Genomic DNA, 22,824 nt, shown 5'->3' with positions numbered 1-22,824 from the left:
AAATTGATTGGAAGGGAACACTGGCAAGGATGATGGCAGAGCAGCAATGGCTGGAATGTCTGGAAGCAATTCGGAAGGCACAGGATATATACATCCCAAAGAGGAAGAAGTATTCTCAAGGCAAGATGTCACAACCATGGCTGACAAGAGAAGTGAAAGACAACATAAAAGCCAAAGTGCGGGCATATAATAGAGCAAAAGTTAGAGGGAAGATTGAGGATTGGAAGCTTTTAAAAATCAACGGAAGGCACATAAAATGTCATTAAGTAAAAGATAGAATCCGAAAGTGAGCTAGCCAATAATATAAAAGAGGATACCAGAAGTTTCTTCAGATACATAAAGTGTAAAAGAGAGGTGAGAGTGGATATCAAACCAGTGGAAAATGATGCTGGAGAGGTAGTAATGGGTGTGGAAGAAAAATAGTAAAACAATGTGATGACTGTTAAGGGGTTAATGACCTTCCTCTAGTATGTGAATTCAAAGTCTGTAATCACTTATCTCCGACTAATGTACACTGTGTGACTGAAATGTGCTTTGTAGACGGGATGGGAACATAACTATCTCTGTGCTTCCTTGTTCTAAGAATCATCATGTCTGTGCTTGGGAAAGCCTGATATACTGTCCTGTGAACTAACACTTAAGAAACTGTATAACCACTCAAGGACATATAGTGCAACTTTGCTATTCTAATGATTTGTAGTTGAAGTTCCCTCCTTTTTCATATTTAAGTGCTTCTTGTCATGTACGCCTGGGGTATAAATAAGAGTGTAATCCATTGTTGAGCAGAGTCTCAGAACTCTGCTTTAGGAGTCTGGGCTCTCCATGATATCATGTAATAAAACCCTTTAGTCTGAAACAATTCTCTGAGTCGGCCTGATCTATTCTGTCTGCTGCTCCTGAGATTTTTTTTCCACAACAATGGGAGACATTGAAATGAAAATAAGTACTTTCATCAGTCTTCACTGTGGAAGACACTAGCAGTATGCTGGAAGTTCAAGGGCATCAGGGGTCAGAAGTATGTGAAGTTGCCATTATTAGGGAGAAGCTTCTTAGGAATCTGAAAGGTCCAAAGATAGGTAAGTCTACTTGATCAGATAACGTACACCCCAGGGCTCTGAAAGAGGTGGCTGAAGTGATTGTGGAGGCATTAGTAATGATCTTTCAAGAATCATGAAAGTCTGGAATGCTTGTGGAAGACTGGAAAATTGCAAATGTTACTCCATTTTTCAAGAAGGGAGAGAGGCAGAAGAAAGAAAATTACAGGCCTGTTAGTCTGACCTCAATGGTTGGGAAGATGTTGGAGTCAAGAATGTGGTTCTGGGATACTTGGAGGCACATGATGAAAGAGGCTGTAGGCAACATAGTTTTCTCAAGGAAAATTCTTGTCTGACAAATCTATCGGAAATCTTTGAATAAATAACAAGCAGGATAGACGAAGCAGACTTGGTTGATGTTGTGTACATCAAGTCAAGTCAAGTCAACTTTTATTGTCATTTCAACCATAACTGCTGGTACAGTGCATAGTAAAAATGAAACAACGTTTTTCAGGACCATGGTGTTACATGACACAGTACAAAAAAACTAGACCGAACTACATAATAAAAAAAACACTGAGAAAGCTACACTAGCCTACAGACCTACAGTGGACTGCATAAAGTGCACAAAAACAGTGCAGGCATTACAATAAATAATAAACAGGACAGTAGGGCAAGGTGTCAGTCCAGGCTTTGGGTATTGAGGAGTCTGATAGCTTGAGGGAAGAAACTGTTACATAGTCTGGTTGTGAGAGCTCGAATGCTTCGGAGCCGTTTCCCAGACGGCAGGAGGGAGAAGAGATTGTATGGGGGTGCATGGGGTCCTTCATAATGCTGTTTCCTTTGCGGATGCAGCGTGTAGTGTAAATGTCCGTGATGGCAGGGAGAGAGACCCTGATGATCTTCTCAGCTGACCTCACTATCAGCTGCAGGGTCTTGTGATCCGAGATGGTGCAATTTCCGAACCAGGCAGTGATGCAGTTGCTCAGGATGCTCTCAATACAGCCCCTGTAGAATGTGATGAGGATAGGGGTGGGAGATGGACTTTCCTCAGCCTTCGCAGAAAGTAGAGACGCTGCTGGGCTTTCTTTGCTATGGAGCTGGTGTTGAGGGACCAGGTGAGATTCTCTGTCAGGTGAACACCAAGAAATTTGGTGCTGTTTACGATCTCTACCGAGGAGCCGTCGATGTTCATCGGGGAGTGGTCGCTCCGTGCTCTGAAGTCAACAACTTGGATTTTCAGAAGGTCTTTGACAAGGTGCCGCATATGAGGCTGATTATCACGTTAAAAGATGTCAGGATGGAGATGTCAAGGGTAAGTTTTTTACTCAGAGAGTGGTGAGTGTGTGGAATGGGCTGCCAGCAACGGTGGGGGAGGCGGATACGATAGGGTCTTTTTAGAGGCTTTTAGATAGGTACATGGAGCTTAGTAAAGTAGAGGGCTATTTTAAGCCTAGTAATTTCCAAGGTAGGGACATGTTCAGCACATCTTTGTGGGCTGAAGGGCCTGTATTGTGCTGTAGGCTTTCTATGTTTCTAAAAGCCATGGTATTACAAGAAAGATACTAGCATGGATAAAGGCGTCGCTGGATGGTAGGAGGCAAAGAGTGGGAATAAAGGGAGTTTTTTCTGGTTGGCTGCCCGTGAATAGTGGCGTTCCACAAGGGTCTGTGTTGGGACCACTTCTTTTTACATTATATGTCAATGTCTTGGATGACAGAATTGATGGCTCTGATGCAAAGTTTGCAGATGGTGGTAAGATAGGTGGGAAGCAGGCAGTTTTGAGGAAGTAGAGAGGCTACAGAAGGGCTTAGACAGATTATGAGAATGGGGAAAGAGGTGGCATTTGGAAAACAGTGTCAGGAAGTGTATGATCATGCACTTTGGTAGGAGAAATAAAAGGCTAGACTATTTTCTTTACAACCAGGTGGCAAGACCTCCAAAAAGGGATTCCAACCAGCTGTGCCATCACCCCAATTTTGTTTGTCATGGGTATGAACCTCCTCGTATCAGCAGCAGCAGACATAACCTGAGGCCCAGTGTTGGATCCCGGCATCTGACAGCCTGTAATATGGGGGATCATGGATAACTTCACAGTAACCACTGTAACCCATGACCAAGCCAGGTAGGTATTGGAAACCCTGGACAATGTAGCTACCTGGGCTCGGATGGCTTCCAGCCCAGGAAGTCCAGATGTATGATGATCAAAAAGGGCAAGGTTACTAGCAAATTCAGTCTTCAAGTACAGGGAGCAGTCATTCCATAGAGGCCAACCCAGTGAAGTGTCTTGGAAAGTGGTTTAATGCAGCAATGAAGGACAGTGCCAACATCACCGATACTGTAAAGTAGATTGAAGAATGGCTGAAGAAGATTGACAAAACCAGACTCCCTAGTAAATTTAAGACATGGTTGTAGCAACTTGGTCTCCTAACAAGGCTGCTTTGGCTTTTCACAGTGTATGAGTTCCCCTTGATGTCCTATAGAAGGCATCAAGAGGAAAGTCAACATGCACCTGTGGAAGTGGCTGGGGATTTCCTCACCCCCCCCCACCCCACAACTTTTCTTCAGTGGCACTCTACATAAGATCAGATCAACTACAGCTCCCATTGTCATCAGTCATGGAGGATTTCAAGGTGGCCAGTTTAGAGCTGTGTTAACACTGAGGGGCCATGATGACAATCTAATAAATCAAGCAGGAGTCAGAACAAAATCGGGCCGAAAGTGGGCCGCCAACTTGGCTATAGACCAGGCAGTGAGCTCCCTGCAATTGAGAGACATCATCGGCAAACCATGCCTGGGAGGACAAGGACTCGGCTCAGCACACTTCTAATAATGGGGCAGTGCAAATGCAAGGGATAGGAGTGACATGGTCTAGGCAGAGGTATGGAACCTTGAGGACCAAAGGCAGGTATCAAAAGCAGTGGAGTTGGGCTCACTGGGCACCTGGATGAAATGGGATCTTCCCAAACATAAGATCACTTGGGCAGAGCTTTGGAAACTGGAGCCCTTCCACATTTCCTTCCTCCTGCGGTCTGCATACAACACTCTCCCTACACCATCACAGCTGTACACGTGGGGTCCGAGAGAGGACCCTATCTGCAAGCTTTATGATCGTGGGTTCACTGGCACACATACTGTCAGGATACAAAACAGCTTCAACACAAGGACGGTGTAGGTGGTGCCACGACAGGGTCCTGCTCTCCCTTGCTGACACACTGGAGTGGGAGAGGTGCAAAAAGAGACCAGCTGGCAGAGAGGCAAACAGGGCAGTCATTTCCATTAAGGAGAGGGCCACACCAGTAACATCAAAGAGGCCTAAATCCAATCTGCTGCAAAACTGCCAAATCATGGGAGCTCAGGGTCAATGTGGGGAGGAAGTTGCAGTTCCTGGAGGTGGCGCAGACCAGACATTGTACTGTGGTCCACCAAAGACAAGAAAATCATCCTGGTGGAGCTCACAGTACCATGGGAGGACGGATGCAAGGAGGCTCACAAGAGGAAAGCACTGAAGTACCAGTCCTTCGTACAGGAATGCAGGGACAAAGGATGGTTGACGTGGCTATTCCCCGTGGAGATCGGCTGTAGAGGGTTCCCAGCAAGGTCCGCACGGAGGTCACTGTCTGCACTGGGCTTTGATGAAAAGAGCATGAACCAAGCAGCTTAAACATAGAAACATAGAAAATAGGTGCAGGAGTAGGCCATTCGGCCCTTCGAGCCTGCACTGCCATTCAGTATGATCATGGCTGATCATCCAACTCAGAACCCTGTACCTGCTTTCTCTCCATACCCCCTGATCCCTTTAGCCACAAGGGCCATATCTAACTCCCTCTTAAATATAGCCAATGAACTGGCCTCGACTGTTTCCTGTGGCAGAGAATTCCACAGATTCACCACTCTCTGTGTGAAGAAGTTTCTCCTCATCTCGGTCCTAAAAGGCTTCCCCATTTATCCTTAAACTGTGACCCCTCATTCTGGACTTCCCCAACATCGGGAACAATCTTCCTGCATCTAGCCTGTCCAATCCCTTTAGAATTTTATACGTTTCAATAAGATCCCCCCTCAATCTTCTAAATTCCAGCGAGTATAAGCCCAGTCGATTCAGTCTTTCTTCATATGAAAGTCCTGCCATCCCAAGAATCAATCTGGTGAACCTTCTTTGTACTCCCTCTATGGCAAGAATGTCTTTCCTCAGATTAGGGGACCAAAACTACACACAATACTCCAGGTGTGGTCTCACCAAGGCCTTGTACAACTGCAGTAGAACCTCCCTGCTCCTGTACTCGAATCCTCTTGCTATGAATGCCAACATACCATTCGCCTTTTTCACTGCCTGCTGTACCTGCATGCCCACTTTCAATGACTGGTGTACAATGACACCCAGGTCTCGTTGCACCTCCCCTTTTCCTAATTGGCCACAATTCAGATAATAATCTGTTTTCCTGTTCTTGCTACCAAAGTGGATAACCTCACATTTATCCACATTAAATTGCATCTACCATGAACTTGCCCACTCACCTAACCTATCCAAGTCACACTGCATCATCTTAGCATCCTCCTCACAGCTAACACCACCGCCCAGCTTCGTGTCATCCGCAAACTTGGAGATGCTGCATTTAATTCCCTCGTCTAAATCATTAATATATATTGTAAACAACTGGGGTCCCAGCACTGAGCCTTGCGGTACCCCACTAGTCACTGCCTGCCATTCTGAAAAGGTCTCGTTTATTCCCACTCTTTGTTTCCTGTCTGCCAACTAATTCTCTATCCACATCAATACCATACCCCAATACCGTGTGCTTTAAGTTTGCACACTAATCTCCTGTGTGGGACCTTGTCAAAAGCCTTTTGAAAATCCAAATATACCACATCCACTGGTTCTCCCCTATCCACTCTACTAGTTGCATCCTCAAAAAATTTTCCTTTCACAAATCCATGCTGACTTTGTCTGATGATTTCACTGCTTTCCAAATGTGCTGTTATCACACCTTTGATAACTGACTAGCATTTTCCCCACCACCGATGTGAGGCTAACTTGTCTATAATTCCCCGGTTTCTCTCTCCCTCCTTTTTTAAAAAGTGGGGTTACATTAGCCACCCTCCAATCCTCAGGAACTAATCCAGAATCTAAAGAGTTTTGAAAAATTATCACTAATGCTTTCACTATTTCTTGGGCTACTTCCTTAAGCACTCTGGGATGCAGACCATCTGGCCCTGGGGACTTATCTGCCTTTAATCCCTTCAATTTACCTAACACCACTTCCCTACTAACATGTATTTCCCTCAGTTCCTCCATCTCACTAGACCTTCGGTCCCCTACCATTTCCGGAAGATTATTTATGTCCTCCTTAGTGAAGACAGAACCAAAGTAGTTATTCAATTGGTCTGCCATGTCCTTGTTCCCTATGATCAATTCACCTGTTTCTGACTGTAAGGGACCTACATTTGTCTTAACCAATCTTTTTCTTTTCACATATCTATAAAAGCTTTTCCAGTCAGTTTTTATGTTCCCTGCCAGCTTTCTCTCATAATCTTTTTTCCCTTTCCTAATTAAGTCCTTTGTCCTCCTCTGCTGGACTCAGAATTTCTCCCAGTCCTCAGGTGTGCTGCTTTTTCTGGCTAATTTGTATGTTTCTTCTTTGGACTTGATACTATCCCTAATTTCCCTTGTCAGCCATGGGTGCACTACCTTCCCTGGTTTACTCTTTTGCCAAACTGGGATGAACAATTGTTGTAGTTCATCCATGCGATCTTTAAATGCTTGCCATTGCATATCCACCGTCAACCCTTTAAGTATCATTTGCCAGTCTATCTTAGCTAATTCATGTCTCATACCTTCAAAGTTACCCTTCAGAACCTTTGTTTCTGAATTAACTATGTCACTCTCCATCTTAATGAAGAATTCCACCATATTATGGTCACTCTTACCCAAGGGGCCTCGCACGACAAGATTGCTAACTAACCCTTCCTTATTGTTCAATACCCAATCTAGAATGGCCTGCTCTCTAGTTGGTTCCTCAACATGTTGGTTCAGAAAACCATCCTGCATACATTCCAAGAAATCCTCTTCCTCAGCACCCTTACCAATTTGGTTCACCCAATCGATATGTAGATTGCAGGATGGGGAAGGAAGCAGAAAGAGCCTTGTGCTGGATATGGAGCAGGTGAGAGGAGTTGAGCTGGAAGTCAGGAGCAGATGGGCAGTGACTTGGCCACCACTGCTGACCCACCAACTGGAGAATGTAGTAGTTAAGGGTAGAAACACTCTATAAAGGTTGGGCAATCTATGAAAGGGTGTCCTTTTAGAATGGTGATGAGGAGGAATTTCTTTAGCCGGAGAGTGGTGAATCGATGGAATTTGTATCCACTGGTGGCTATGGAGGCCAAGTCTTTATGTATATTTAAGGCAGAGGTTGATAGATTCTTGATTGGTCAGGGTATGACGGGATATGGGGAGAAGTCAGGAAATTGGGGCAGAGAAGGGGAAAATGTATCAGCCATAATAAAATGGTGCAGAAGCCTTGATGGGCCAAATGGCCTAATTCTGCATCTATATCTTAAGGTCTAAAATGATGCAAACAGGTCAGGCAGCTTTGGTGGAAAGAGAAACAGTTAATGTTTGAGCTCCAGGACCTTTTCTTTTTCTGCAGTAGTTACAGCCTTTTCTGTTTGCATTTCAAATTTCCACAATCTGCAACTTATTTTTTGATTTTCCTAAACGCATAGACTCTGAGTGTGGAAATTATTAAGAAAATGATGTGTCTTATTTATAAATGTTAGTACATTTCCTATTAATCCTTCTTTTAACAAGTGATTTTATTTAATTAAATATTTATATTTTTGGGGCTTGGAAAATAGATACTGAGGGGATGCCAGGGGTAAGTTTTTCACACAGAGAGTGGTGGGTGTGTGACAGAGAGACTGCCGGCAGCGGTGATGGAAGCAATAGGGTCTTTTAAGAGACTCTTAGATAGGTACAGGAGCTAAGAAAAATTGAAGGCTCTGTGCTAGGGAAATTCTAGGCAGTCTCTAGAGTAGGTTACATGGTTGGCATAACATTGTGGGCCGAAGGGCCTGTAATGTGTTGTAAATTTCTATGTTCTGTGTTCTAAATGTTAACATATTTTTAAACTGTCTTGAATGTCAGAGCTATTCTATTGGAAGATAACTTTGCAGATCACTTGCAGCTTTAACAGAAGCTAGAAAGTGCACTTGTAACTTCGCTGATTCATAAATCCTGCCCAGTCATTCCTGACTTGAGGCCTTATTGCCACTTAAACCTTATGCCTATCTTAGGGAAGCCGAGACTTAGCAAGAGCAGCTTTTGGCATCTGTTCCAACAACATTCTGACAACCCTTCTTTGTACACTTACATTTATCTATTCTGTGCAGCAATGTGGATAAATACAATTTTCTTCTGTATCCTCCACCTCCATATCCTCCATATTTTGCTTATTCATTCAGTTTGTCTATACCCCTTTGAAAGCTCCTTCCCGTTCACAATCTCATTAATCCCTTTATTTATTCTCACAGGTTTAGTTTTGACAATTACCTTTGCCTACATTGATTTTCCCTGGCACAATGGGTAGGGAAGCATGCAAGATTAATTATACATAATCACTGTCACAGCAATTCTAACCATATCTGTACAGATTTAGTTAAAAGGAATATTTAAAAATGAAAAATACAGACAGAAACATCAGGAGAAACTGTTCTTCAGTATTATTCTGTTGTTGTTATCAATTCCCTTGCTTTTTGGTCATTTAATTACTAGTAGCCATGGAGAGTTGAGGCCTTTTAGATTATAATGTACATCATCAATACAAATTAGCAATGTGAACTAGCCACCCATAACAGTCCATAAGACCATAAGATACAGGAACAGAATTAGGCCATTTGGCCCAACAAGTCTGAACTTGGCTGATTTATTATTCCCTTCATCCCACTCTCCTGCCTTCTCCCCATAACCTTCGATGCTCTAACTAATCAAGAACCTATCAAACTCCATTTTAAATATACCCACAGACTTAGCCACAACTCCCATCTGTGGAAATAAATTCACCATCGCCTGGCTAAAGAAGTATCTCCTCATCTCTGTTCTGATGGAATATCCTTCTATTCTGAGGCTGTGCCCTCTGGTTCATGACTCTCCCACAGCTGGAAACATCCTCTGCACATCCACTCTATTCAAGCCTTTCAGTATTTGGTTGGTTTCAATGAGATCTCCCCTCGTCCTTCTAAACTCCATAGCCATCAAACACGCCTCGAATATTAACCCTTTCATTCCTTGGATCATTCTCGCAAACCTCCTTTAAATCTTCTCCTCCGCCAGCACATCCTATCTTAGATGAGGGGTCCAAAACTGCTCACAAATACCCACATAGCCCTGGATTTCTCTTTCATCTATATGCCTATCTAAGAGGTTCATTAGTGTTCCTAATGTACCTGCCTTTACTACCACCCCTAGAAGAGCATTCTAACCACCTACCACTCTGCGTTTAAAACCTTCCTCTGACATCTCCCCTATACTTTCCTCCAAACATCTTAAAATTATGACCCCTCGTATTAGTCACGCAGTGTGAAATGTAGCAGACCCAACACTGACCCCAGGGAACACAAGCAGCCAACCAGAAAAGTCCCTTTATTCCCAGTCTTTGCCTTCTGCAATTGTGCTAATCTTCTATCCATACTAGTACCTTGCCTGTAATAACATGGGAACCTATTTTGTTTAGCAGCCTTTCACAAAAGCCTTGTGAAAAACAAAGTAAACAACATCCACTGACTGCCTTTTGTTTAACCTGCCTGTTCATGCAGTTGGGCAAGATCATTCCCTTGAGTTTAATTTCAGCCATTTAAAGTTGTCCACTGGTCAAATCAACATTGAGCACGTTCTTTTTCTTTTGAAACTACAATATTGGTAAACTTCACTGTTGCTCATGGCAAGATGCTATTTCACAAACACTATTCCCCTACAATAGATAGTACATAATTCTGTTGCAAATATATACTGTAGTCATTTCACTTTAACATGATTGTGTGTGAATACAACTCAGCTCAACTGGAATCCAATCAAATAAAGTCAACAAAAGCAGGTTATATTCTCAATTTTTTGACCCAGGTATGTAAGCATTACAAGTAAACCTGATTATTTTCAAGTTGCTGTGATTGCAGAGATAACATTAATGGTAGTCAACTATAAAACAATGCAAATTTATTTTTAACCAATGCTTACATGGAACGTCTTTTTCTGGAAGTAGAGGGATTGGGATTGCTGAACCAAACTTCTCTAATAGTCGACCGTACAGCCAATCAAAATGCTTGTATCGATGGTAAACTGATACAGTTGTGTCCTAAAAATAATGGCAAGTTAACTTTAAAACTGATAATGTAAGCAAAAGTTCTTGTCAGGAAATAAGGTAATGTGAAATCCAGGAATTTTGATTGGAAAAATAGTTCTGAACAATTTAATGCACTGTTCAAAAAATACAGCAAGATCTCTTTCTGAATTGTGATTTCATCATCTACATTAAGGCAAAATTTTAGTATTAGGACTAACCGTTTAAACATATGACCATTTATGCTATGGACCACTAGTTCCATCTAATTTTTAAATGTCTATAAATCTGGAAAAACACTGAAAACATTGATAGTTTTATATTTACATCGCAAGAAACCAAAGGTAACTGATGTTGTCATGCACGCTTGTTATCCACTCTGTTGGGAGAAGTCGTTCATTGATTCTATTATGGCTGTTGGATCTACTGAGTATGCCCACAAGTAAATGAATCTCAGGGTTACATGTGGTGACATTTATGTATTTTTTTAGTTTTCTATTTTGTTGTACCAAGAGCTTTTTATTATGTTGCACCAAAACTTAAGAGATAATCCGGGTAATGATTCAATGATGATGTTGTTATTTTACATTCATATCTTCCCTGCTTACAACATCCCAACATCATACAGCTTTGCTGAGGTAACAGATACAACAGCATTGTGGATTTGTTACTGGGCTGGGACTAAATGATCAGGACATGAATGATCTATCTGGCTGTATTAAAACCCAACCCCAACTCTAATTGATCACTGAAGATTATTGTGTTGGTGCCTTTCTCCTGGCCTGATCAAATCTTTCTTATATATTATTGTCCAGAATCCAGACCAAGACTCGACACATGTTCCCACTTGACTCAATATTGCAGAATCCCTATATGTGTCCACATTTTAATATCATGTCACTGTATAGCATCCTTGGGAGTATTTATATCTTTTTCCCTTTCTACTTGACATCCCTGGAATGAATGGAAAGACTGAGCTGATGAGATTATTTGTTCCTAAGCCTTTGTAAAAGTCATTCTGTTAACAGGCCACCTTTATTCCCTCGCCATGACAGCCCTGTAAGTGGAGTTCCAGTGAACTAACCTTAACTGGGGGTTAAGAGTGAAAGGTGAAATGTTTAAAGGGAAACTTCTTCACTTAGAGGGCTGTGAGAGTGCGGAACAAGCTGCCAGCACAAGTGGTGAAAGTGAGCTCGATTTCAATGTTTAAGTGAAGTTTTGATGGGTACATGGATGGTAGGGGTATGCAGGGCTATGGTTCTGGTGCAGGTCAATGGGACTAGGCAGTTTAAATGGTTTGGTATGGACTAGATGGGCCAAAGGGCCTTTTCTGTGCTGTACTTTTCTATGACTCTGTTTTACTAATCCCTCTCCCAATTTATCCCTCCATGGTCAAAGATCTTTTCCCCTCTACATCTATGATTGCCTGTTCCTGTAATCCTTTTAGAACCTTGCCATTTGGTTTATATTATCTTTCCATCCTTCCTAAGCACCTAACTTTTAAAAGCATTTTCTACTAAGTGATTACAGTTTTAGGGGGAATATTGTTTTAGCATAAACTTACAATCCCATTGTTGGAAACACAGTGAGTAATAATGGAAGGACATTTATAATAGAGAAGCTGTTCCCAATCTATTCCTCTTTGGAAAAGGAGTTAATCATTAAAATAATCATGCTAACTGTTTATCCACTATCTTTTCCAACAAAGGTTCCCTGTTCCAGTTTTCAGTTCATTATAAACCCTACCCGCCTCACAAAAATAGGATACTTACATTAGGTGTAATTTGATAAGAAATAAATTTCTTCATGCCTGAATATTTGGTTTCCAGTTGAGGATTAGTTACCGAGCATTCCAGTGGCACTATTGGATAAACCCATGATGCTCCATGTTCATTGAACTAAAACAAAAGAAAAATCATGTTAATTTACAAACATGAGGAAATCTGCAGATGCTGGAAATTCAAACAACACAATCAAAATGCTGGTGGAACGCAGCAGGCCAGGCAGCATCTATAGGGAGAAGCACCGTCGACGTTTCAGGCCGACGAAGGGTCTCAGCCCGAAACATCGACAGTGCTTCTCCTTATAGATGCTGCCTGGCCTGCTGTGTTCCACCAGTATTTTGTGTGTGTTGTTATCATGTTAATTTAATTTGTTTCACATAAATTAATGATTCAGACAGGCTATAAACAAATATAATTATATATTATTTTCTATGTTATTGAAAGTACACAATATGTAGAAGCATGAACGTAGTTGAAGGTAATTTAACAGTGTGTACTATTTGAAGAAATACTGAAGTATAATGTTCTGCTATTGAGTTACTTTAATCCAGTCAACCGATAATTGATCAAATAGGTAGAGTTCAGAAATTTTAAAAGATCCTTTTAAAAGCATTCTCTTGCTCTTCAAAATAGTTATAGAACATTACAGCACAATGCAGGCTCTTCAGCTCATGATATCATGCTAGCATTTTAACCCAATCGAAGATTAGTCTACTCGGGCCAGCGGGTGGTATAATGGCATCAGCACTAAATTTCAAGGCAGATGGCCCTGAGTTTGAATCTGGCCAGGACCCAACCTGCAGTGGTATCTGTGAGGAAGAAAGGCTTGGCAATCTACTTCTGTGTCTTGCCATGAGAACCCTATGGACAACTAAACTACACTTTGTTTTGCCGTGAGTTGACAACGACTCGACGGCACTCAACTACAAGATCAATCTAATCCTTCCCTCCTATATAGCCCTCCTTTTTTGTATCATCCATGTGCCCCATCTAAAATTGTCCCTAATGTATCCGCCACTATCAACCCCCCCCCCCCCCCCACCGCCCCCATGGCAGCCCATTACATGCAGCCACCACTTTCTTCGTGAGAAAAAAACTTACCACTGGCATCCCCCAATACCTTACTCCAATCACCTTAAAATGATGCATCCTCATGTTAGCCATTTCTGCTTTGGGGAATAAGTCTCTGGCTATCCACTTGATCTATGCCTCTTATCATCTTATGATGTGGATTATGAGTGCTCTAATTCAGAGAACAGTGGTAGTTTATGGCATGAAATCATGTTGAATTCCTTGCTTATCCCTGCATCCCTGCTGACATTAATCAACATAAAATTGGCCTGGTGTTTAAAAACAGCTTCTAGGTTATTTTGGTCTGTATTTCACTTTAGACAACAGCTACCTTTAATCCAGTGATACTCAACTTGATAGGAGCGAGAGCTTTCAGCCTCAGTCCCAAATGGCTGAAAGTCAACAGTGCTACCAGCAGTAGAATGCAACATCTTTGGCTGGGCTACTTAATTAAATGTGGGACCTATGAGTGTGCATTTTCATTTAGCAAACACTTGCACAAACTGAGTAACTGAGATCTCAGAAGTTTCTGAATTCAAGGTACATAAAAATAGGTCTCTGTCCCCCTTTCTGTTGTGAACTCTTATTGGACAGTAGTTGTTGCCACAATCCACAATATTCTCTTCTTTGTAACTCACAAAGGTAACACTGAGGAGAAAAAAAAAACGCCCTTCTTTTTTGAATTCATTTTGATTCTTGCCCACAAGCAGTTTGATCATCTATCTCTCAGATATTATCATGTGCACAAACTTAACGATGGACGTTGAAGGATTGTATATTAAAACAACAAATTAACAACTATGATGATTACGTTCTACTTACTACTAGTTGAATTTTTGTGGTTGTCTTTACAGTTTTTCCCGAAATGAAGGGCTCAGCTTCTGTTTTTGTAACCTGATACAACCTACAAGAAAGCCATAAGCATATTAAGTTAAGACCCAAACTGCACCCAGACCCTTTAGTCTGTTTATATCAAGGAATAATTTTTCCTTTGTGCACAATACGAGGACAATGATGCATTAGTTATTTCTAACTGATAATTTTCTTTGAACACCACATATTCTGCATGTGGAGTGTAATTAAGAAGACAACTAAACCAGCAGTGTTTCCTCTGCTAGATACCTTATACCTGAGGATGTCTTAGAAAATTTGGTTTCATCTTTGATAAAGAAGGACTTAGGAACAATGATGAAAATTTATAACAATACAGATTTATACACAAAAGGCATTTTAATCATATTAGATAATTGGATATGTTACTGTAGAACAGCAACAGCCTGTTATCTTAGCCATTATTAATCTCATAAATTAGAAGGCTTTAATGGATAGAAAGCTGGCTAAACAGATGCGTAATGAGTGGTTGTTTTTTTGAGCCGGAAGGAAACATAGAAAGGAGTTGGTACTGCTTCTCAGTAATGCTTAATACTCGCATTGACAATGTCATCATGGTGATAGAAAGGAAGTTGGATAAGGACTGGAAAATGTTAAAAAAAGAAAAGGGATATCAGGAAAAGAGCATGGAATGGGACTATCTGAATTGCATTTGGAAAGAACAGGCATGTACTCAATAGGCCGAATAGCCTCTTTCCCTCCCATAACCATGCTATGATTCTGAAAGCAATACAAAGCCACTTTATTAGAGTATTACCTGACAACGTTTGTCACAAAGTCACACAAGAAGATATTTGTGGAATTTGATTGGGACCCCTGCTCTTGTGATTTTTATAAATGACTTGTATGTGGAAATGGAAAGGTTGGTTAGTAAGATTGCAAATGATACAAAGGTTTGAGTGTTATGGATAGTATAGAAGTTTGTCATAAACTTATAAGTGAAGCAAGACCTAGAAATTTCAAACATGATCCTATTTCAACTCAACAGGCAAATTCTTCTCTCTTTGACCACAATGATTCCTACCCCAGCTGAGTAGATCAAAAGGTACAAGGTCCTACTGAAAATCAGAAATGTTGATTTCTTTGTCTCATCACCCATCTTCTGCTCAAGTGCAAACCTTATCAAATGCAAAGTAAAAATTTACCTGTTAGATCTTTTAGACAACTGTCTGTTACTGCCTCCCTTATCCTCTGGTTCAGTGGTAATTAATTCATAGTCTTGGTCAATCGATTCTGTGTAAAAATGGCAAATGCTTTCACATACACATTGATACATTCAAACTTTAAATAATTCTGTTCCAAATCTTCTCATCTGAAGCCTTGTATGATTCATGTAATGCCATACTGAAGTCTGCATTTATTCCAAGTATGCTGGTGATTCAAAGCTGAATGACAGTGTGGGCTATGAAGAGGATGCAGAAGGGCTTCAAGGGAATAGGGAAAGACTAAGTGAATAGGCAAGGGCAAGGCACAAGTACTAGAACATGAAAAAACATTGGGTCATCCATTTTATTTGAGAAAATGGAAAATTGGAGCACTTTTTAAAATGGCAGATTGAAAAGTATTGATTTTTGGTGTGTTGTATAGACTAATAATTGAAAATTAACATCCAATTACAGCTATCAATTGAGTAGGCAACCAAACCTTGGTCTGTAAGGCAAGAGCATTTGAGTGTAAGAGTGAAAACATATTGGTTTACTTGTAATGGACCCCTGTAAGATTGCACTAGGAATATAATGTACCTGTCTGGTCTCCCGAATGAAGGAAGGATAAACTTATGGGAATACGAAGAAGAGCAACCAGTTTGATTCCTGATATGTGATGGAGAAAACAGAAACTGGGCCTGCTGCTCACTGAGGTTTGGAAGAATGAAGGATGAACTCACAGCAATATAGAAAATTATAATAGGGATTGGTCGGGGGAGATGCAAAGATGATATTATCCAGGCTGGAGGTCTAGAAGCAGAGACCATAGTTATAAAACAAGGGATTAGACATTAAGGATCAAGATGCGAAGACATTTCCTCACCCAGAGGGTAGAAAATCCTTGAAATTATCTGTCCAAAAGCATTGCTGATTATACTCAAAACAGAATTACACATCTTTAGATATTTTCAGAATCGAGGGTTTAGTGCATGTAAATGACATTGAGATAAAAGGGAATAGTGAACTTATTGAATAGCAGAGAGGTTGTAAGGTGCCAAGAGGCTTTTGTGCCTTATGTACTTATTATCCCTGGAACTGTTCCACAGGAAAGAAAATTATTAAATGTGTTTGAATTAATGACTCCAATTTGGCCTCATAATGGGCCACCGAATAACTACATTGCACAATTGTACTATTTTTCTGGAACATCCTGAAGGTGAATATGAAATATAGACTAGTCATTTGCTGTTCCTCCCCCACTTCTGGTGGCTGGCTGAAAAAATAGACAGTAGCAACCAAATGTGACCCATTGTTTGTGTCATGCAATTTGCAGTTATATAGCTGAAGGAAAATATCTTGAGCTACTTCTCGGCAGCATTTTCAATCAAGCTTCAGCATCAAGCCACTCAGATGAGCAACAAACAAAGGTCACGAGCATCACAGACCATCCCACGTACTCTTAAAAAGAATAACCTCTTCAGCTGTCAACATGATAGATTTTGCAAGAAGAAAGGGGTGGCTAATTTGTAGAATTATATAGATGATGTAGGAATAGAAAGATCTGGATATAGATCTCTGAAGGTGAAAGACAACTGAACCGAGCAGCTAACAAAGGAAAATGGAACCTGAGTTTCATGAGCAGAAAAGGTACAAAAGAGAGAAACTTCACAGAACACTGGTGAGGCCACTGAAGTATTGTATAATATTGATCAAGCCATTGTAAGACAGATGCAAAGCCCCAGCACAGGTGCAAAAAAAAGATTTACTAAAGTAGACCCAGAGAAGAGGAAACATTTATGAAGTTACTTTAGTGAAGCTGTGGCTGTTCCTTTCAGATCAGAGTTAAGACTGAGAAATAAAGATGTATAATATCATGGGTAAATAGAAAGGAACTCTCCCCATGAACAGAAATTCAAGGACAAGAGGACAAAATGACAAATCATCGAGGATGATCCAAGAAAAGGTGTTTATTCATTGTGTATAAACAATGTTCCACCGAAAATGTGGTGGATGCTGATTTACAAAAAAGAATAGTATAAATATGTGAAGGTAAGCATTTCCTACAGAGAGAAAGAGGGGAATGGGATTGACTAGATTACTCTACACAGAATCAGTACAACACTCTTCAGTCCTACAATTATTCAGAATAGAAGAGGACACGGAAATAAATTGATGAGGAAATGCATTACATATTTTTTGGGGGGATCTAGGGAATGTTTATTATGAAATTGAATGCTCAGATTTAGCACGAGAGGCAGCAAATTGTGATATGAATTACAATGACATTATTCTATTCTATCATTCTTTTATCAAGTATAGGATATTTGTCACTCCAGTTACTCCTTATATAATATAAAGAGTGAGAAGAAACAAATTTCCCAAAGGTAAACATCAGCAAAATCAAAGCCTGGTGGTTTGTTAAATAAAATTCCTGTTGAACACTGATCTACTGCCTGCTTTTCCCCACCTTTGGCCTGTAACTACTTTCTTTCAGCTCTGAAATGTTATTCAGTTCTGTTTTTACTTCTCAATTCCGGCGTGTTGAACAAATGAAATTCTCCAGCTTCCTACTCACCTTCTTGTTTCTACTTTCCATTGAGTCAAAAACATCTATTGAACAGAAGTCAAAATTGTACAATGATGATAATCCTGTTACCTCAAGCCTTGCCAAATTCCACTTTAGTCCCCACCTAGGCTTCATCCTTACACCACTCCATCCTTATATTCCTGAATACACCCTTCACTGTCATCATCCTGACCCACTTTATTTCCTGCTTCCCCAACAACTCTATCTCCAGCTTCACCATTACCAACAAGTCCTACCAATTCTCCCCTCAGTATCTGCAGGTGTTTTGTAAATTGACTTTTCCTTGACCACGCTTTCCCTGCACAGTTAACTGGCTATCTACAACCCAATGATTGTGCATTTCTGAACACTTTGGGTGCTACAGCAAGGTAAGTTGGTGCAAGTTATACAAAATTACTTGTGATAGTCTCAAAGACTGTGTGGCTATGTTCAGAAACATCAAACACCAGTCTTTGTAACTACACAATGAAGCAACTTGCATGAAAAAGTAATCAACAGACATTAAAAGAAACTCATGAATATAAGAATCCAAATACATACCTGAAGTGTCTGAATAGCTGCTAGATTTCTTTGATCCGAGCTATTAAAAGAAGAATGATGAGAAACCTTGTTCACAGGCTATTATAACAAGCAGGAAAAATATATTTTATAGTTAAGCACTGACAGTATAGGTCAAAGAAATCTTTGGTGATCTACACTGTTATGAAACATCATAGTTACATTTATACAAATTCTAAGAATAAATTTAAAAAACTATCACTTGCAAAGGACTAGATTTATTTTATTTGCTTTATTTTTCAATGCAGAGGCAGGAGATTATCCTGCAGTCATGGCACAAAATTTAGTTTTTTTTTGTTTCTAGCTTTTAGAGATCCTGTACTGTCGATAGAAATTAAGATTTAAATAGATTTTTGTTGGAAGAGGAAGTTAGTCACTTCCTGAAATATTTGAAAAAAATGTATCTATATTGTGCATCAAAGTTCAAGGTAAATTTTTTATCAAAGTACATTATGTCACCATGTTCAACCACTGAGATTCATTTCCTTGCAGGCATACTCAATAAATCCATAATAAAATAATAATCATAATAGAATCAATGAAAGACCACACCAACTTGGGTATTCAACCAGTGTGCAGAAGTCAACAAACTGTGCAAACACACAAAGAAACAAATAATAATAATAGGTAAATAAGCAATAGGGAACATGAGATGAAGAGTCCTTGAAAATGAGTCTATAGGATGTGGGAACATTTCAATGATGGGACTAGTGAAGTTGAGTGAAGTTATCCCCTTTGGTTCAAGAGCCTGATGGTTTAGGTGTAGTAACTGTTCCTGAACCTGATGGTGTGACCCCGAGGCTCCTGTACCACCTTCCTGATGGCAACAGTGAGAAGAGAGCATGACCTGGGTGATGGGAACCCCTGATGATGGATGCTGCTTTTCCTGTGACATCTCTTGATGTAGATGTAGTCAATGGTGGGGAGGGCGTATCCACTACTGTTTGTACTTTGTGCATCAAGGGTACTGTTTAAGAGCAATGATTTCTGTGCAACCCAATGACCATGACTGAACCAAGTTGTCAAAGAAACATTGAGTAAACAATGTAGGAGGGGGTGGTGGAGGTCGTGTTGGGACAGAAACAGAATAGTCCTGAAATAAAATATTCAGGTCCTTATAATGACATTTCAGTCCATTCTATGATATTCTGTATGCAACACCACTACAGCATTTATTACTGCCAGTGTAGATTGACTTTCAAAACAAATTTTTCCCTTTACACAATTCGTCTCATTCAAAGTGAACCTGAGGCTACAATGATGCATTTCTTTGGCTTAGAATTAATAAATATTAACAACTGTTTACAACTTTATGTCACATGCACCGTGAGGTGAACCGTTGGGAGCTAGGACTGTAGCAGGGTTGGTGAAATTCACAAGTGTGTCTGCCGCACATGAAGTATTCTGCAGCTGATCAAAATAACATGACGGTTAGTTGCAGTATGATGTCACAAATCCAACGTAGTGTATTGTTTATATATTAGCTTACTGAATACAGTAAAAGACGTAGTTGCACCCCAAAACAAATCTTGAGCTCCCGCTGTGCATTAGTCCAACAAGTGTAAAAATAATGATACAGAATCCCCTTAATTGTCATTATCCATCTTAACATACCTCAACTGTATCTAGTTCTTCATAATTCGAGTCAATGTCACAGGTTTCGTCAACCTCAGGATGTGACACGGCGCCCATCAGCAACTAGAAAGATTTTAAAATAATGAAATTTAGATATTGTACAAAATATTAAGAGGAATAGATAGAGTGGACAGCCAACACCTCTCCCCCAGGGGACCACTGCTCAATACAAGAGGACATGGCTTTAAGGTAAGGGGTGGGAAGTTCAAGGGGGATATTAGAGGAAGGTTTTTTACTCAGAGAGTGGTTGGCGTGTGGAATGCACTGCCTGAGTCAGTGGTGGAGGCAGATACACTAGTGAAATTTAAGAGACTACTAGAAAGGACTCCTATATGGAGGAATTTAAGGTGAGTGATTATATGGGAGGCAGGATTTAAAGGTCAGCATAATATTGTGGGCCGAAGGGCTTGTACTGTGCTGTGCTATGTCCTATGTTGAATAAGTAGTTGCAATTTTACTTACAAATTTATAAGTTTCAATTATCATTGTTTCCTAAAAAAAAATGTAAAACTAAAATCAGTTTGTGATAAGTCATAAAATGTTATTGCAACCAGGATGGGACAAATTCATGATTCTCTTGCATTTGTTTGTTCTACTGTGAATGACTGCAAGAAAATGAATCTCATTTGGTGACATATCTGTACTTTGATAATAAACTTACTTTGAACTCAAATAGTCGCTATTTTTCTTGTACAGGTATACATTCTTCCAGTGCAATGGCGGTGCATGCAGATGCAGAAGCCTCACAGGGGCCAAACAAGCATGCTCTTTTCTTTGTTACATTTTTTTACTATCGTAAGACTATAATGAACTCCAATATGGGTCTAGATGGTCTTCTGCATCAGTGAGCTGCTTGTTGTTTGGCGTAGTAGCTGACTGAGGTGTTGTAGGAGCCGGCTGGTGGTTCGGAGAAGGGGAGTGCACTTGGTGGGCCGCGGGAGTCAGATTGGGTTCAGAGCAGCTGAACTGGATGCAAACCATGCTACTACCTGCTACTCAAAAGCGGTGTGCAGAGAAACCATGAGTGACTATCTTGGACGTTTCTCTTGCAATCACAGGACCTTATTAGGCATTAATTGCTGCAGGCCTTTTTCCCTTAATTGGTGATGAGACAGATAGTGAGGCAGCAGCAAAGCCTAGTTATAGCGAGCACAGGGTCTCAAGCCACAGGCTTGCCTACTGCTGGAGTCTAGATGAGGAGACACCGGAGGCGGTGTAGCATGGCATCCATGTTCGTTTGTGGGTGGCCTCTCCCATCAGTGCTGCCCTCCAGTGTTTGATCGGTGGAATAACAGGTTTGATTGCCAGGAGCCACCATTGTGTGGGACTTGTTAGTCAGGGTCTTGGGGTAAAAATGTATTTTCTAATGTGATTATGTTTTCTTTTCCTTTCTCACTATTTTGAATGCACGTGTATGTATTTTCACATTGGTCCCAGAGGAACTTGGAGGCACATGATAAAATAGGCCATAAGTCAGCATGCTTTCCTCACGGGAAAACCTTGCCTGACAAAACTCTTGGAATTCTTTGAAGAAATAACAACCAGGATAGACAAAGGAGAATCTGTTGATGTTGGGTGCTTGGATTTTCAGACGGCCTTTGACAAGACTGCTTAACAAGCTACGAGCCCATGGTATTACTGGAGAGATTCTAGTACGGATAAAGCAATGGCTGCTTAGCAGGAGGCATAGAGTGGGAATAAAGGGAGCTTTTTCTGGCAGGCTGACAGTGACTAATGGCATTCCACAGGGTCTGTGTTGTGACCGATTCTTTTTATGTTGTATCTCAATGATTTGGATGATGGAATTGTTAGCATTGTTGAAAAGCTTGCAGACAATATGAGGATAGGTGGAGGGGCAGGTAGTCTTGTGGAACTAGACAGGCTACAGAGGGACTTACACAGATTAGGAGAATGGACAAAGAAGTGGCAGATGGAATACAGTGTTGGGAAGTGTATGGTCATGCACTTTGGTAGAAGAAATGAAAGTGTTGACTATTTTCTAAATGGAGAGAAAATTTTGAAAAAAACTGAGGTGCAAAGGGACTTGGGGGTCCTTGTGCAGGATTCCCTAAAGCTTAATTTATAGGTTGAGTCTGTGGTGAGGAAGGCAAATGCAATGTTAGCATTCATTTCAAGAGGTCCAAAATATAAAAGCAAGGATATAATGTTGAGACTGGAAGCACTGGTGAGGCCTCACTTGGAGTATTGTGAGCAGTTTTGGGCCCCTTATTTTAGAAAGGATGTGCTGACGCTGGAAAGGTTCAAAGGAGGTTCACAAAAATGATTCCAGGATTGAATGGCTTGTCATATGAAGAGCGTTTGATGGCTCTGGGCCTGTATTCACTGGAATTCAGAAGAATGATGGGTGACCTATCAAGTGGATGTGGAGAGGATGTTTCCTATGGTGGAAGAGTCTAAGACTAGAGGACACAGCCTCAGAATAGAGGGGCATCCTTTTAGAATGGAGATGACGAGGAATTTCTTCAGCCAGAGAGTGGTGAATCTGTGGAATTCTTTGCCACAGGCAGCTGTGGAGGTCAAATCTTTCTATGTATACTTAAGGCAAAGGTTGATAGATTCGTGATTGGTCAGAGCATGAAGGGATATGGGTAAAGTCAGGAGATTGGGGCTGAAAGAAAAATCATCAGCCATGATGAAAGGCAGAGCAGACTCGATGGGCCAAATGGCCTAATTCTGATCCTATGGAACACTGTCTCATTTGGCTGTATCCAAGTACGGTTGAATGATAATTAAACTTGATTTGATTTGAATGGTGTCTACATTGAT

At 40.7% G+C, this 22,824-nt stretch overlaps 1 protein-coding gene across 3 annotated transcripts in view; it reads right to left on the bottom strand.

Annotated features, from left to right (window-relative positions):
* The window catches only part of LOC140727281 (sorting nexin-9-like), a 68,925-nt gene that overhangs the window by 28,334 nt on the left and 17,767 nt on the right, over positions 1 to 22,824 (bottom strand). For all 3 annotated transcript variants that reach the window (XM_073044540.1, XM_073044541.1, XM_073044539.1), the window contains 6 exons: positions 20,017 to 20,100; positions 18,385 to 18,424; positions 15,258 to 15,345; positions 14,044 to 14,125; positions 12,139 to 12,264; positions 10,264 to 10,381 (listed from right to left, as the gene is read on the bottom strand). In XM_073044540.1, coding sequence (XP_072900641.1) covers positions 10,264 to 10,381; positions 12,139 to 12,264; positions 14,044 to 14,125; positions 15,258 to 15,345; positions 18,385 to 18,424; positions 20,017 to 20,094 — 532 coding nt within the window. In that variant the 5' untranslated portion in view covers positions 20,095 to 20,100. The remainder of the gene's footprint in view (positions 1 to 10,263; positions 10,382 to 12,138; positions 12,265 to 14,043; positions 14,126 to 15,257; positions 15,346 to 18,384; positions 18,425 to 20,016; positions 20,101 to 22,824) is intronic.

The sequence above is a fragment of the Hemitrygon akajei genome, chromosome 5, assembly GCF_048418815.1.
Source record: "Hemitrygon akajei chromosome 5, sHemAka1.3, whole genome shotgun sequence".
Taxonomy (NCBI): Eukaryota; Metazoa; Chordata; class Chondrichthyes; order Myliobatiformes; family Dasyatidae; genus Hemitrygon; species Hemitrygon akajei.
Note: the sequence above shows the minus strand (reverse complement) of the source record. Positions and strands in the feature narration are given on the sequence as shown.